This window comes from Saccostrea echinata, unplaced genomic scaffold, assembly GCF_033153115.1.
Source record: "Saccostrea echinata isolate AGI-Se365-2 ecotype Australia unplaced genomic scaffold, CSIRO_AGI_Sech_v1 ptg000012l, whole genome shotgun sequence".
NCBI classification, from domain to species: Eukaryota; Metazoa; Mollusca; class Bivalvia; order Ostreida; family Ostreidae; genus Saccostrea; species Saccostrea echinata.
The window spans coordinates 16142290-16160431 of record NW_026889761.1 but is presented as its reverse complement, the minus strand read 5'-3'; the positions used below and the strand labels follow the sequence as shown (position 1 = coordinate 16160431).

Sequence of the window (18142 nt, the reverse complement as noted above, 5' to 3'; positions counted from 1 at the left end):
AAGATACAGTTTAATTTCAGTATCTCAAATATGTATATGTTAAAATGATTAAGAAGTCATAAAGAATTTTTCTTTACCTATTTTACCCTTGATATCTCAAATTCTCAGATATCTTGAAGTTTCTTCTTGGTCCCATTGAGTTTGACATAATAAGGATGGGAGTGGCAAAATTTAGAAATGATTTAAAACAAAATAAAGGGATGTTGTGTATGTGTTGTTTTAGCTCTGAGCCAGGCTCGCCAAATTCTCCAAATGAATGTGGTTCCAAGCAGTATCAGTTTATGTCAGTGGCCAATGCAACGGCAGCTGGAAAAGCAAAGAAACTCACAGTAGCTGACAAAGGTATCTACATATCATTCTAAAACTCACAGTAGCTGACAAAAGTATCTACACAGATATCATTCTAAAACTCACAGTAGCTGACAGAGGCATCTAGTACACAGATATCATTCTAAAACTCACAGTAGCTGACAGAGGCATCTTATACACAGATATCATTCTAAAACTCACTTTAGCTGATGGGCATCTACACAGATATCATTCTAAAACTCACAGTAGCTGACAGAGGTATCTACATAGATATCATTCTAAAACTCACATTAGCTGACAAGGGCATATACACAGATATCATTCTAAATCTCATAGTAGCTGACAAATGTATCTTCACAAATATCATTTAAAACTCACTGACTAAAGCGCACATCTGCAAGAAAAGGTAATGCCACAATTTAGTCACAATTTTCGTACCAGCTGATGAAGGTTAGTTTACCTATGCAGAAATATCTGTTGATGAAAATAATTACAGAAATGTACATGAAATTGTTGAACTTTACACATACAATGTCAAACTCAGCTGAAACTCACTTAAACAAACCCATATGCACTGAACACACAAATTCTCACTGGTGAAAGTAACTATTTTAGAAATATTAATTAAACTTGATGATTAATTACAACGACATTCCTTTAACGTCATGAATGCTAATTTTATAACAAACATTCTGCAGAATTTTATTTCTCCAGAAGAGCCAATTTCAGGTGTTTATTTGAGTGTTTACTTTTTATGCATTTATTACATAAGGACTCTTTAAGGGTGCTATAAAAGGAGATGCATTTCACTTAATGACTAGTTATAGAAACTTCCTTTTAACAAACTTCTCTTTACGTTATAGGCTTGATAGATGCATCAAAGAGAGGCGATTTGACAAAGGTTAGTCAATTTTCTTATAACACCCCCTTCCCCCTTTATTAATCAAAATAATCAGGTAGTTTAATTATTATTGTAATTTAATGTTTGAAATCATTGTTAGCAATTTGGCATTAACTGTGTAAGCAAAGGGTTAAATTCTCTTTTCTGAGGAAACACACTGTTAACTAATTTACAGTTTAGTCACGGTTGACCAGTTTGTATTGTATGTCACAGTTGATTGATTCATTGTTTATTTTTGTCATAGTTCACTGATTTGTATTGATTCTTTACAGTTGGTTGACTTGTTTTGTCAACACGATGCAGACCTCCTAGCGACTGATCAATATGGCATGACCTCACTGCACCATGCTGCACGGTTTGGACATAAGGGCATTGTCAAATATCTCATCGATAATGGTAAGAACTGAAATATTATAGAAAATATCCATTGATAATAGTTAGAAGCAGAAAATATCTCATCGATTATGGTAACAAACAGAAAATATCTTGTGTATAATGTTAAGAAGCAAAACATATTATAGATTTTCTGAAATCTCATTGATAATAATAAGAATTGGAAAATATCTCAATGATAATAATAAGAAATGGAAAATATCTCAATGATAATAATAAGAAATGGAACATATCTCATTGGTAATAATAAGAAATGGGACATATCTTATTGGTAATAATAGGAAATGGGACATATGTCATTGGTAATAATAGGAAATGGGACATATGTCATTGGTAATAATAGAAAATGGGACATATGTCATTGGTAATAATAGGAAATGGGACATAATTATGTCATTGGTAATAATAGGAAATGGGACATATGTCATTGGTAATAATAGGAAATGGGACATATGTCATTGGTAATAATAGAAAATGGGACATATGTCATTGGTAATAATAAGAAATGGGACATATCTTATTGGTAATAATAGGAAATGGGACATATGTCATTGGTAATAATAGAAAATGGGACATATGTCATTGGTGAATAATAGGAAATGGGACATATGTCATTGGTGAATAATAGAAAATGGGACATATCTTATTGGTAATAATAGGAAATGGAGCATATCTCATTGATTATAATAAGAAATGGAACATATCTCATTGATTATAATAAGAAATGGAACATACCTCATTGGTAATAATAAGAATGGAACATATCGCATTAGTAATAATAAGAACTGAATCATTACAGGACAACATTTATACATGTATAATTGCTTAAAGATTCCTTATCAGAAATAACTTATCTTTTACAGCTCCCCCTGTCATTCTGGATATGGTGGATTATGAAAAGTAAGTGTCTGTAGATGTCTTTAAGACTGTATTTTTCACTTGTTATTGCAGTTTTTATCCATAATAAAAATAATGGCACATTCTGTTTGAATCTGATATGATGGCTCAATCCGGTTACGTGCCCCAAAAATTAAAAGTTTCTTGTGATTTTAGAGATGGGGTAGGTTTCACTTAAATGTATAATGAAGATGTATTCAGTAAACTCTAAAAAGAAAGGTTCAGGTTGCTTTCATTCAGGAAATCTCAGAACTTTGTTCTTACTGAAGCCACTATGATAATAATTTGTATGATATAGAATGTTTAGAAAATTTGAATTCTCTATAGATCTTCTTAACTCAGATAAATATGGATCTTATACCTGAACTTTTGTATAGTTCTTGTAAAGAATAGGCTTGCTTAATGGGAAGAACAACCAAATCACTCCTAATGAGTGATTTTATGCATTAATGTGCTGTACCTTGAAATCCTTTGTTAGCTTTGTCATTTCTGAATTTCAGAGGGCAAACAGCATTGCACAAGGCAGCGTGGTACCAGAGGAGAACGATTTGTTACATGTTGGTAGAGGCTGGGGCCTCGCTGACGCGTACTGACTATCAGGGTAACACGCCTCGGTTACAGGCCCTGAAAGCTGACGACAAAGAACTGGCTGCTTATCTAGAAAGTAAGATACCTCTTATTTAAGGGAGTTTTATTGAGTTTGTTATGGAAAATCTTGATTATGTATAAACTCATCCACCATCTGATTTAGAATATTATTCAAAAATGGTAGAACAGGAAGGAATGATACCTGTAGGTTAGATATTTTTCTACTGTTTTATTAACGATTCGTTATCTGTTGGCAGAAAAAAGCATGACTTAGTAGGTAAAGTTCACAGCTCCCACATTTTAACTACTGCAGGCTATTGTAGAATTATAATTATACTGAACACTACACTGCTTGTACACATGTAGAAAACTGTCCCCAAAATGTAGTGCTAGATATAGATTAGACTAAATGTTAAATCAATTTTCCTCTGCTACCATGGTGGAGAATTGCAATTAAGCAGAAAAACAGATAATAAACTTTAATTCTGTCCAGACAATTTATCTTACCATTAATTTTTCATATGTATATGATGATGATAACTTAGTATTGTCCTGTTAAAGAATATGGATAGAAAATGTGTAAATTAAGTGTTATACAATCTTTTAATTTATTCAGATTAAAATGAAGAAATGAAAATAAATAAAATTCCTTCTAATTATTTTGCAGGTCAGGAGCATTTTCAACTGGTTGTGTCGGAGGATCAGGAAACAGCAGTTTGACTGGTCCCCCGAGATCCGTTAAAGGCCAATAATGTGATAAAAAAAAACCCTAAATTTGGCCCTACATTGTGATATTTCTGACAACTTTCCACTTTTCATGTTTTCTCCCAGTTTTGTGATGCAGTGAATGGTGTGAAGTGATGAGTGAGTTCTTTATAAACGAGTGTGAGATATTTTTTCTACTTTTCTTCTGATATCTTTGTCTAGGATTACTTATCTTTGGTTTGATTGGTTCTCACAATTGTCTGTGATATATAGGCTGTTTCAAATTTATTCACAGTTTGTGTATTCACAATAGGATATTTGATTTCAAATTTGCAAATTATTGCATGAATTTGAAGTAATATTACATGGTTTTCTTAGATGATATTTGAATATACCCGTTATTTAATTATCAAGTAAAGACTTTCTGGACATTTTTTTTTGTTTGGATGATCATTAAGTGTGTTTATTATAAATCATTTGTACTTGTACTTATGTACAGATGTTATAATTTTCAGATGTATTCTCACTGAGAAAATTATTGTGTAATATAATTATTTCTTTTGCTACACATATCTTTTACATTAAGCATAGATTAATTGATTTCATGTGTACTAAAGACCAAATTTGTTTGCAGTGAAGCAATTGGTTTATTAAATTACAATTTGTCAGCAAGCTGGGTTTCCTTGCTAATCAAGCAGTGCTTGAATATGTTTTTTTTTTTTTGTGATCATTTTAATTAACCATATCATGAATGTGTGTATAGATATATTTTACTACCTACATTTGGGAAAAAAATTATGTCCAAATATCTTGTTATGTTTGTTGTTATAACACAAGTTGTTATTGCTTAATCCGAAAACCACACAGAAATTCTTCCATTTTTTTCCACTTGAAATAAAAATTTTTTGCTTACTCTCGCACATTTTTGCATAGCAATGCATAATTTATAAAAGATATTGTAAACATTTGTATTTATTTGTAGTAGTCTCATAAATTGTTTTATTGTAGTGAAGAGAAATTGAAAAGGATTTGTTATAAATTTCTATAGCTATTGTCTTTTTGGTGTATTCTATACTTATTGTAGCAACAAGTTTTGTAGTTAATTTTTTTTATTTGTATTATTTTCTATTATTTATGCAAATAGTTTCTTTTGGAGAAGGTCCCATTCCAAAATAAACTATGGCAATATCACAGCATTATTTATTATGTTAATTATGTTAATTAGATTTCTTTAACATTCCCTATGCAAAAGTTGAGCTTATTGGATTAATAACCCGTGTTTAACTATTCTTCAATACTCTTACTGGTATTTATTTTATATATGGTAATGTAGCTATTATTTGTTTATTTACTTTCAAAAAAGTTGCATCAAAGAAACATTTTTAGCTCATTGTTTGCAAGACTTGCAGAAAAAAAGGAACTCAAGGCTTTTTTTCATTAAAAAAAAAGTTTAAGACATTTTGTAAATAAATAAACACGTCATTAAGATCTAAACTTTCATCTATAGTGCTGATGTTAATTATGTGTAAAAAGTAGAATTTCAAAAAAAGGAGAAAAATCTTATTTTATTGGGCTAGGGTTTTTTTATGTACATGTATCATCCATTTCCTGTTTGGAAAGGAAGAAAAAGAGATTTGAAAAGGTTAACATGTTGAGATAAACTTTGCAGAGAATATTGGAAGTTCTCTCATTCTTTAGTTTTGTATTTTTTCTCTCTCTCTTTTTTTTTTTTTGAGAAGTTGTAGAAATACACATTTTTTTACTTTACATTAAGTCTGCAAATAAATACTGTAAAAAAAAAATAAAATTGTTTTTGTTTTTAGGTCACTTGCCCACGTGACTTATTGCTGTCTTTTTTGGTCGTAAGCTTTTGAACAATTTCAGCTTCTTCTCATAAAGTGTTGAACTTAATAATTTTATAAATTTTAGTTTATGGCATTTATGGGTAAAGGGGAACATAAATTATGAATTTTGTGGTCACTGCCTCACTGGAGTGGGTCTAAAACATTCAAAATGTAATCTTCAAAACAGAAATGTTCTTCACTCCTGGACTTCAAGCAGTTAAACTGTTGGCATGATTATAATAAACATGGAGCCTTCTAATAAAATTTTGAAATTTGTGACACCAGGGTTAGGGGTTCTGAGGTAAAAGTGGAGCTCTTTTGGTCATATAGTGAAAATGTGTAATGTTTATAAAAATATTGTTCTCTTCTCCTGTTACTGAGTGCATAGTTATGATGCAATGGTGCCTCATTCAAAATTGGGAAATTCATTGCCCCTGCGTCAGGGATTCTGGTGTTAGGGCAGGGCTCTATTAATCATATAGTGAAAGTGCACGAATTCTTTAAAAATCATCTTTGCTCTTGGGCATCTAGCAGACTGCAAAGGTGCTTCTTCCAAATTTGAAATTCATGGTCTTTTAAGTCTGGTTCAGGAGATTCTGGTGTTATGATGGGGCTCTATTGAATATATAGTTAAATGTATCAATGCTTTGAAAACCTTTTTCCGTTGCATCTATCAGGCAAACCAACTATATAGTTGAAATGAGCAAGGGTGCCTCTGCCTTAATTTTGAAATTTATGCCCCCCCCCCCCCCCCCGGGTCAGGGGTCTTGTGTTATGTTGGGACTCTGTTCAGCATATGATGAAAATGTATTAATTCTGAGCAAATATTATCTGCTCCTTGGCATTAAGCAGACAACTAAGTACATTGTTATAGTGAGCAAGGGGTGCCTATATCTAAAGTGTGAAATTCATGGCATTTGAGTCAGAGATTCTGGTGTAAGGGCAGGGCTTTATTGATCATACAGTGAAATGCATCAATTCTTTGACAGTGGTTTTCTCTGCTCTTGGGAATCTAGTAAGCAGAACAAGTACATAGTTATAATGAGCAAGGGTGTAGGGCACGAATTGTCAGTAGCCTGTCTCGGTTTGGTAATTCTTTGTACATAGAAAGTGCTTTTGCATATCCACCAACTAAGAGACATCAACACCATATGCAGGTGATAATGGTAAATTGCTAAATAATGACATAAAAGTTGAAGTCAGCACGTTTTGTTAGTTTGCCATCAGTATCTTTTTCTAGTAAAGCATCAAAATGTGAAACTAAACAGATGTGTCAGAATCTGTGATGTCTTTTATTTCGAATTTGGTAGGAGATATCAAATCAATCATAAAATTTAGTTGTTAGTTTGCCATCAATGTCTTTCTGTAGTACAGCATCCCAATTTGAAACAGATGTGTTAGACTGTATATCTAAATGTCGAATTGTAGTCAACAGCAAGATACTTCTTTTCATGTAGATGTTTTTAGATACTGTAAACATGATAAATTCTGCTTCAAAAGAATATAAAAATAATACTGCTATATAAATGGGAACAAATAGTTCCATTTAGTATCAACTTCAGAGTACTTGTGTGTACAATCATAATTTTTAAAGAAGTAATTAAGTTTGTAGATGACCAATCACAAGAAACAAAAATTCTGAGTATGTAAGATTAAGCATTTATATGCACATTATACTTAAAGATAAGAGACATTTTTAATCTAAGAACTTTTTGGATACCTTCTTAAGCTGGGTGTATCGATCAAAGTAGAAGATACAGCTTTATTTGCCAAAATTTAAGATTTTAGTATGATATCTAAGGGATATAACTCATGGGTTAAAATTTTCACATCTACACTACGTATTCAGATGTCTGGGAATGTCATTTATAAAAAAAAAATTGAATATTTGAATTGGAGAAAAAATTCAATTGATTGCGGACCTTGGAAGTATCCGACGATCAAGATATGTACTATCTACTACCATTCAATGACAGGGTAGTAAAATGTAAATAAAGGAATAACAAGTAATACCCATGAAGTAACAATTCTTATTACCTGTAAGACCCTATTCTGATAGTTACAACGAAAAACTTCAGCAAACCAAAGAATATTTGAGCAACCGTAGTCAAGAAGTGAATACTGAAATTGAAACCTAGCGTATACATTTACAATGTACTTGAATTTTAAGTAACACGATTCTATATAATAACTGCATCATTGAAAATTTAAAAACTCTTGAGAAAAGTATTCAATGTATTCCTTTAATTTAATTCTGAGGTGTTAAGCTCAATTTAAGGAAGTGTGCATGTTAAAATTGTTTTCTTGGATGAAACAATTACTGTGTATAACATGCATTTCATGTTACAGTAGTATACATAAAATGTAGATGTATAAATCCCGGATGTTCTGACTTTATCTGTACAATTGTATATAAAATGTTCTTTTGCTTAAAACGTTGCCTTTATAATTGAATTGTCCAGTTTTCTCAAAATTTTAACAAGCATATTTTAAGATAAATATTAAAAATGAAATATAAACATGCATATAAACAAAGCACTTTGGATAACATAACTTTAACTAAAGGTTATGATACGCTTATCAGTTCCTTTTCTTATTGTGGTTAAAGTCACCTTGATATTTAACACATTTGAGGTGAGCGCTTTTAACAAAGGACTGGACCTGCAATGGAGACGGGATTATTTCTTTTAATATTGATCCAATTTCACTGTCTTCCTGTGCATGGTCATGATACGGAAACACTTGGTACCAATACAGACTTAAAAGCAGTATTGGGGAAATTAGAGGATCTTCAAACGACGGTACATGTCCAAAGTGATCGAATTTCTCAGTTAGAGAAACAGAATCAAATCCTGGAAAAACTTATTTCCACCGATCTCGACAACAGTGAAAACAAGCAAAATGAACGTATTTCCATTTTAGAGAAGCAATACCTGCGTTTAGAAGAAAACTTGGTAACACAATCCAAGGACGTTTTAGCTGAGAAAAAACTTAGGAGGACCAATATGGAAAAGATTTCCAGGTTACTGAGTAGACAGAATGTCCAAGAAAAACGGTACAGAGATCTAAAAAATCAATTGCAAAATTTGATGCACTTCCAGGAAGCAAAGTCTTCTTTCCCTAAAGCTTTCACGCAACGCAAAGAAAGTTCGATAAGAAAAGGTAAGATCTGTCAATATGCTGCCAACGTGATATCATGTTCATATTACAGTATTTTATTGCAATTTTCCACACTGCATATATCTTTATGATATTTGTTCTTTACTGTATTCATTTATTTTCTTTTTCAGAACGATTGCTTGCTCCTGTGACAACTACTGTGTCACTCGGCAACATTGTTGCTTTTTATGCTTATTTATCAAAGGATGTTCCATCTCCAAGCGCGCACCATATCCTAACATTTGATACTGTAATCATGAATGCTGGAAATGCCTACCACCCCCACTCTGGAACATTCATAGCGCCCCGATCTGGTCTCTACTTGTTTACATGGACTATAAGAATGTACGGACATTCATAACAATATCGCCGGGTCGACATATCTTTATCCAGGTAATGTTATTGATGGCAGTGTTACAGGTACTGTCGTGGTACATGTTGACCAGGGAGATGATGTTCTAATTAGAACGGCTGAAACACTAAACTCGGATAATATAATCAGTAGACCTGAAGGAAGATCGTCCTTTGCAGGATGGGCTTTAGCTTAAAATTACCAAATAAATAAGTCGTTCCTCATCTATATTTTAACTTTGAAAAAAAAATACCCTCATTAACATTAACATGCATTAGTACATGTACATCTGGGATAGTTCGGTATGCAGAGCAACGTTTTGCCTTTATATATTTCTCTTTAAGGTCTGAGGACACGTTGCTCGAATATCTGTTTTTATCTCTCCGTTAAATACAACAAATTATCATTGACGTGATTTTTAAACTGTTTTCAAAATGTCTAGTAAGTAAATAAGGACACCAGAAAATGAGACTATATAATTTTTGATTAAAGTGAATTTTGTTCAAAGTATTTGCATCCTTAAGGAACCATAGTGGGAAAGGTGTAATCGAGATGTATTTGGGTTTGTTCAAACTGTTCAAATCTATAGCTATTGAAACTTTTGTCTGATAGTCACAGAGATCTCATTCACCAATAAGAGACTGCATAGTCCTAATTCTACAGTGCCTAGATATTGACCATCTAAACCATAGCCCTCGTTGGTGTTCTGTCTGCATCTTCTTTCAACTTTAGTTCTGCTGGACACATCATTACTGGTGATATGAATAAAGTTAAATTATTTTTATTGCGTAAAACCACAGTCCATAATAGCTATAAGAAAAACTTTAAAAATAAAATTTTATTGATTCGAAAAAATGCATGTGGTCTTTCCCGTGTTTGAATGAAAACGATGCCTAAAGATACCTATGCAGAAAATACTTTTGCTAAAGTCTGTAGTTCTCCTGAAACGATCTAAAAACACTCTACTCGTTCATATTTGAGCGATAATCATATTTTCATAGCTTTTTCTTTACGTTAATGATTGAAATAATACAGGCGCTTTTGGAAACTAAAGTGCGTTAAGGAAGCTCTTAACACTGAACACTAAAGAGTTCTACTTATAGGGTAGTTTTATGCAGTTAGAGTGATCTGCCCTTAGAAGTAAGATAGAAAAAAATTATTATTTACAGTTAAAAACACAATTTGTAATAGATTAAAATATTCTTAGCGTTATATTAGACCAAGAATAAGTAACTGAATTCATTATTTCTATTAATTTTCCCAATGTCAGTAAACAACAGTGATTTCTGCTCACGAATAATCCATTGTCTTTGAACATTTTTACTGTAGAAATAAGGCAGGTACCCTATGTTGAAAATGAACTAAATAGACTCAATATGCACGCCTTCATTTGATATATTTTTCTCCCAGTCCAAAAAGCACTTTTTGATAGTGTTTAGAGCTTCCTTAATTAAGAATTGCGCTAGTTAAAGGAGGTGAAAGATTCGCTAATACACGTACATGGTAACAGGATATGCCAGCATATCACTTCAACATAAAATTGTTCATTAGTTATGAAAGATACTGTAGCTTTAGCTTACAGTGCATTTTAGTAAAGATTGCATGCTTCTGAGACAAGGTGTCGTGCCAACATTGTTGGTTTTATTCATACTTATGCTTCAAGCATTGTTCCATTTCCAAGTGGGTCATATCCGTACGTTTGATACCGTGATCTAAATGTTGGAAATGTCTACCATCCCTACTCTGGTCCGTTCATAGCGCCCCGATCTGGTCTTTACGTTTACGTGAAGTACTAGACGTCAGTATAAGAATGTTTGAAGCATCATATATATATATAACACAACAGAACTGTTGATTAATTATTATATCTACATGTACATGTACAGTAGTGATAATGGAAATGTAGCGGTACTGCCTATGTGTATGTTGACCAGGGAGACTATGTCTTATGCAGTTCAAATTTATCAGAAAACAAGGTATATATTAGTTACTGCCATTTAGTGATCGGGTTATAAAATAAAAAATATTAAAAAAAAAAAAAAAACAAAAACAAAACAAAGAAGTAGTATCCATGAACTTAGAAATCTAACTACCTAAGACCAAATTAATATGGATGGATTTTATTTAGAAAATAGGTGTCTCTTAGTACAAGGATCAGTGGATTGTTGCAGACAAGTGAACATGGAAACTGGTTCTGATACTGATGATTCATACTCATATAGGGGGCATTTCATATAGGCAAGGCCGTAAAGGAACCTTTTTATCAGCGTTTTGGTAATTACTATAAGGCGGCGTTATAAAAGTCTAATTTACCATAGGACTGGCGGTAAATTTAAATTTTGCTTTGATGTTGCTGTGGTGTATTTGCCAGAAGAACCACAGTTTTTTAAGTCATGCCCACTTTTTGGCATCAAGCCATACGGTGACAAGACCTTGACTGATGAATGAATGATGTTAATTTCCAGACCTTGGCAATGGCTGATGAATCTATGAATGAAGTCAACATTTTTAATTTGAAAAATACTAACATTAACTTGCCAAAATTCGCCTCGTAATTTTTTCCGTATTTTTTCTATGCGTTTCCTTATTCAGTAAATGATACGTTCTATCTCGAATTCTCGTCATTCTCTTTTCTTTCTCCAAGTACATGTAGCAATTTAACATCAGAAGTCCCTGCGTTTTTTTCCCTTCAAATAGCATTTCAAACTTTTATTAAAATGTTATTAAAATGTCAGAAATCATTTCAAAGTGTCTATCAGGGACCTATATATACTAGATAGTATATATGTCACTGTTTCTATACGTAGATTGTCATATATAACAACGGCGATGTTTTCCATTAAGTCAACACCCCACCCCACCCCACCCCCCTTTTTTTTTTAAATAACGATCTCGAAAGATGAATTTTCTTTCACTGTTGACGGCGTCAGTATAAAACATGTAGTTTACAATCCTTACCCCTATACCTGACCAAAAAATCATGTCCTCTGTGTCTTCAACATTTCTAGAGTACGCATCACATGCAATGGAGACAGCTATTTATAATACAGACTCCGGACCGTGGCTTGACACCATGGAGTAGGCGGTGTTAATTATCAACTTGCTTTTCTCTCATTGGTCCTCTGGTACAAGTAACTTACACAATAGAATATTAATTGGCTATCGGTAAATACACTCACAGTTTTTATTCACTCGGGGCTCCGCCCCTCGTGAATGAAAAACTGTGAGTGTATTTACCGATAGCCAATTAATATCTATAATGTAACTATAACTTGTAGGGGAAGCTTATACAATAAATGTACGAGGGTATCCCTCAACAGAATTTTGAGGACATAATTTCGAAACGACGTGACATGTGCATGCCGAGATAGGTTTTTAGATAAGACATTTCCCTGAGTTCAAACACGTACATTTTGTGCCGAAATAATATGAAGGAAGCAGAATGACTTCTTATATACATATATATGTATATATAAATGGGTTTTTTTTTGTTTTGTTTAATAAACTCTGCCTTTAAAACAGTTTTCCAGTATTTTTTCTCGATATACAAGCTGAGGACTTATAGTTACATTTTCTGAATGAACACCGATATTGTTCTGCCTGATTCTTTCTGTCTTTCTTTTCTGTAATTGATAAATATACCATAATATTGAGGTCCTGGAAGAGACTGTAGTATGTTCAGCTTGTGCAGAACTTAAGGTGTTCTGTCGGGAAATTATCTTGTTTCTTACTTTTTTTTAATTACTACTGTAAGGAAAAAAGTGTATAAACTGTATAAAGGTGTATGTTATATTGCTAATATCAATAGAAGACAATCACTATGATTGATTGATTGATTGTATGTTGTTTAACGTCCCTCTCGAGAATTTTTCACTCATATGGAGACGCCACCATTGCCGGTGGAGAGCTGCAAATTTTGTCCTATACTCGGCACTTACGGCCATTGAGCAGTGAGGGATCTTTTTCGTGCCAGCACCTACTGCGACACGGGACCTCGGTTTATACGGTCTCATCCGAAGGACCGGCCTCCACGTCCCACAGTGGGATTCGAACCCGCGACGTAAGGATCAACTCCTTACTTCGCGACTAGCAGACGCTCTAACCACTGCGCCACGCGGGCGACCAATCACTATGAGGGAATTAAATCACCTTTCGAGGCAACGCATCAATTTATTTAAGCACGGAATTGTAAATATTTGACCTTCATGGTGCCATAACACGGATTAGCACGTTATTCAATTTATCAGCATCAGTATTTTTAATACTATGATTTTTCCTCATTTTACAAATTGTTGTTCCATATGGAGCAATCCAAGAAATGCTGAAAATGTGAAAAAGCTTTTAATATTACAAAAACGTGTTGCAAGGGTCATTTTGAACATAAGAATTTTTCAAACACCATCTTCTGTCATGTTTGCACAACTTAACTGGATGCCTCTATCAGATTATTTTATCTATAGAAATGTCATTTTAGTGTATAAAGTATTACATGGATTAATGCCAGATTACTTAAATGTTTTTGAATATGTATCAGAATTAAATTAGCCAGAGGCAAACAAGAAATTCAAATTCAAATTTATTGTATGTACCCAGGACAAAGACTGAGTATTATAAGAGATCTTTCAGCGTTTCAGGTAGCAATATGTGGAATACCGTGTGTGAAAACATCAGAAATTCAACAAGTGTATGTTTTAAGAGAAACTATCTTACAGAATACCGCCATACATTTTAATTTTGTTTGGTATTTATTTATTTTATATTTCACATTTATTATTTATCTTATATGTACTCTATTTCTTTTAAATTGTGTTTTACTAATACCTGTCTGTATGTATGTTATATTTGCAGGACCATATTGAAACTAGCATTGTTGCTAAACTATGTCATCCTGGATAAATAAAGGCTTTATTATTATTATTTATATAGCACAACCGACCGTAATATGACAAAACAAATTAAATGTCAACATGCTTTGATTTCATAGTCAATTGAAAAAAAATTGTTTCTTTTGATGCATCTTTGGACACTGCTCAAAAAACCCGTTTGTTCCTTAAACTTCAATTTGCAAACAAAGGAATCGACGCAGTTAATATTAGTAGTATTCTTAATCACAAAAAGGTCCAGTCTTGTATTCCACCATATTTCAAGTTGAAGTCCACACCTTGTATTTCTTATAAATATACATCGACGATTGCTTCCAAACTTTTTAATTACAAAACACTCTACAATGCCTAGATATTGAACATCTGATACATAATCCTCCTACGTGTTCATGTTCTTCTTCACCCTACAACTATAGTCCTGCCGGACACGTCATTACTGGTGATGTCAACATAGTTAATAATGAGGACCTTAAATCCCTTATTTTAAAAGGGCCAAAATTTATGGAACCCCGTTCTTTCAACTGGCGTCATAATTGTATAAATATTATGAATTCAGTGGAAGATTACGTCAGGCGATGGGCCGAACACGAAAAAGAAGACATTGACACTTTGTCAGAATGGATTAAGAGCATCAGATGGGTGTTGAAATCTCTCATTAAGAGATTGAGGGGCTGTATGAAAACTATTTATCCTTGTCTTTAATAATTCAGAAGTGAAAAAAAAATTACATAGATTACGATCAGTATATACTGGTCCCAGCTGAAAAAGCTGGTAACAACATACTCTTTGTTTGTAAGGCTCATTATTTGAATTGTAATTTAGAGGAATCAGAATTTAATTCTACGAGTGAAAATCCAACTTACACCCATACCTCCGTTTCTAAGGAGGGCATTCTTCAAAATCATATGTCCGTTTTAGATAATTTTAATATTCCCAGCAATCAAAATGAATTTGAATTACCATACCTTTACAGGATTCCTAAACTTCATAAAATCCTTACAAACAAAGATACAATGTACATAGCGGGTTCCAGTAAATGTTCTACCAAGCCCCTTTCTTTACTCCTCACTAAAATATTTACTGTAATGAAGGAGAAACTTCAGGAGTACTGTTCAAGAGTATCTTTGAGAAGTGGTGTAAATCAGATGTGGATACTCAAAAACGCCAAAGAACTTTTGAAAAATTTGAAATAACAAAAGTTTACTAAAATCAATAGCATCAAAACGTACGACTTTTCAACACTTTATACAACCATTCCCCACGATAAATAATAAGTCCAGGCTTTTTGACATCATAGACAGCTGCTTTTTCAATAAAACTGGAACTCGTAAATATACTTACCTCGTCACTGGTCATTTACAAAATTATTTTGTTAAAAAGCACTCTGATTGTATACACAAGTACTCTGAAGTTGATATTAAAAAGATGCTTGAGTTTCTGATTGAAAATATCTATGTAGTTTTTGGAGATCAGGTCTTCCAACAATTTGTTGGAATTCCCAAGGGTACCAATTGCGCCCCCTTATTAGCAGACCTATTTTTGTATTCATATGAAGCAGAATTTATTCAAAAACTTCTTCATGAGAAGAAAAAAAAAAACACTTGCTGTGGCCTTCAACTCGACATTTCGTTATATCGACGACGTATTATCAATTAACAATAGTTAGTTTCATTCATATGTCGACTCGATATATTCCAGTGAACTTGGAATAAAAAGATACCACAGAGTCTGACACATCTGTTTCATATTTAGATATTTTACTAGAAAAAGACGTTAATGGTAACCTAACAACAAAGCTTTATGATAAACGTGATGACTTCAACTTTTCAATCGTCAACTTCCCTTACTTATATAGCAAAATACCCTTGTCACCTGCATTCGTTATCTTCATATTTCATGAATCATGCTTGTTTTTAGATTTACATAAAACGTAAATATTCTAGGACTAATAAGAGATACTTTATCATTTATTAAGGTACGTGTAAAAAATTTCTACAGATTGCTGTCCATTTTTTATAAAAATTAACAAGTTTTTGTAATTTGTTTGTTTGTTTGTTTAACGTTCCTTCGATTTGAGACGCCACCACTTGCCGGTGGAGGGCTGCAAATTATGACCTGTACAAGGCACTAATGGCCTTTGAGCAGTGAAGGATCTTTTCGTGCCAGTGCCTACTGCACAACGAGTCCTCGATTTATACTGTCTCATCCGAAGGACCGGTCTCCACGTCCCACAGTGGGATTCGAACCCGCGACGTAAGGATCAACTCCTTCTCCGCGACTTTAGAGCAAGCGCTCTAACCACTGCGCCACGCAGGCGACTGTTTAAATTTGAAAAAAGAATAAAGTAAATAGTATTACAAAGAATGCACAAAAACAGACGAATCTAGACATCTTTTCTGTGATCTAAAGAAATCATTGGCTTGCATTCCTCTTATTACTAATTATTTAACTAATAAATATTTGTCCAAACATCTTTTATTCGGTATTAAAGATTTAAAAGTCTTGAAAATATAATTCTAGTAATAATGAAAAGGGTAAAGATAACGAACAGTGATCTGTCTTATATATCTCATAACTTTGATTAAAGTCACCTTGATAACGAGGACTTTGGAGGTGAACAGTGTCTTCAAAGGTCTAAATGGAGACAAAATTATTTCTTACTATATTAGTGCAATTCCAATGTTTTCTTGTTAATGGCCATGGTATGAAGAAAACACTCGAGACCGATATAGACTTGAAGGCAGTTATGAAGAAATTAGAGGAACTCCATATGACCATTCACATCCAAAGCGATCACATTTCTCAGTTAGAGAAACAGAATCAAAACTTACAAAACACGATTGCCACTGATGTCTTCAACAGTGAGAAAAAGCAAGATGAGCGTACTTCCAATTTAGAAAAGCAACATTTGCGTTTAGAAGAAAGTGTGATAACTCAGTCTAATGACATTTTAACTCAGGAAAAAAATGAGAAGAAGGAATATGATAAACATTTCTAGCCTACTGAGAAGAAGACAGAATATACAAGAAAAACGATACAGAGATATAAAAAATCGACTTCGATATTTGAGGCACTTCCAGGAAAAAATGTCTCATTCCCCCAAGGCCTTCAAACAGCTCAAAGGAAGTTCGATAAGAAAAGGTGAATTATGTCAATACGCTGCCTGCTTAGATATGTCAATATATTACCGACATAGATATGTTGATATACTGAAAGCATTACATCATTTTCAAGTTACATTATAACAATTATTATTATTGTAATTATAATTATTGTGCCTTCTACATGACATTTACTCTGGACAATATCATCAATATCCTTTTTTCAGAACGATTCCTGGCTCCTGAGACACCTTCCATATCACCTGACAACATTGCCGCTTTCTATGCTTTTTTTTTAGCAAAGGATATCCCTTCTCCAAGCGCGCACCGCATCCTTACATTTGATAAGGTGATCACAAATGCTGGAAATGACTACCATCCCAATACTGGTACATTCATAGCGCCCCGATCTGGTCTTTACGTGTTTACATGGACTATAAGAATGTATGGAGTTTCATATCACACAACAGAACTGTTGGTCAATAACAATTTCGTTGGGTCCACACATCTTAGTACTAACATTCACATGGATGACAGTGTTACGGGTACTGTCGTGGTCCATGTTGACGAGGGAAATGGTGTACTATTAAGAACTGCTGACATACCTAACGGTGGTGATATAATAAGTAGACCTGAAGGAAGATCGTCCTTTGTAGGATGGTCATTAGCTTAACGTTACCAAATAAAGTGTTCAAGATGCTTTTTTGCAAATATCAAATTCCTTGCTTAACATGCATTAGTACATCTAACTTTTTTGTATTGTATACATTGTATCCTCTTACATTTAATAATTTTTCCATTAGATAATTACAATTAAAGCAAGAAAAAGGATAACAAAGGTACGGTGACTTCTACTCCTTGTCAAGATGACGGACAATGACGAAGTTAAAAATTTGAAAAATTCTATTTATCTAGATCAGGGCAAACACGGACCTTTGCAAACAACAGATGTGGGACCAAGTGCAATGGAGAAGTAAGCATCCCTTGACAACCAGTCACTACCGCCGTGA

The 18142-nt window shown here is 33.3% G+C and overlaps 2 protein-coding genes and 1 pseudogene across 3 annotated transcripts in view; all 3 read left to right on the top strand.

The window, feature by feature from the left end:
* The window catches only part of LOC133185426 (diacylglycerol kinase zeta-like), a 66476-nt gene extending 62658 nt beyond the window's left edge, over positions 1-3818 (top strand). For both annotated transcript variants that reach the window (XM_061320621.1, XM_061320623.1), the window contains 6 exons: positions 224-342; positions 1173-1210; positions 1483-1606; positions 2467-2503; positions 3001-3164; positions 3756-3818. In XM_061320621.1, the coding sequence (XP_061176605.1) occupies positions 224-342; positions 1173-1210; positions 1483-1606; positions 2467-2503; positions 3001-3164; positions 3756-3808 (535 nt within the window). In that variant the 3' untranslated portion in view covers positions 3809-3818. The remainder of the gene's footprint in view (positions 1-223; positions 343-1172; positions 1211-1482; positions 1607-2466; positions 2504-3000; positions 3165-3755) is intronic.
* A 4485-nt stretch (positions 3819-8303) lies between these two features.
* Positions 8304-9344, top strand: LOC133185074 (uncharacterized; annotated as a pseudogene).
* A 7391-nt stretch (positions 9345-16735) lies between these two features.
* LOC133185073 (heavy metal-binding protein HIP-like) lies at positions 16736-17805 on the top strand. The gene is made up of 2 exons (XM_061320133.1): positions 16736-16913; positions 17360-17805. The coding sequence occupies exons 1-2, from the start codon at positions 16736-16738 to the stop codon at positions 17803-17805; spliced, it is 624 nt and encodes a 207-aa protein (XP_061176117.1).
* Positions 17806-18142: the final 337 nt, after the last annotated feature.

Bases quoted from the DNA above. Each gene is read 5' to 3' on its own strand.
- LOC133185073 (XM_061320133.1), top strand. From the start codon at position 16,736: ATGAAGAAAACACTCGAGACCGATATAGACTTGAAGGCAGTTATGAAG. The intron at 16,914-17,359 runs GTACTTCCAATT...TCCTTTTTTCAG, and splicing joins TGAGAAAAAGCAAGATGAGC to AACGATTCCTGGCTCCTGAG.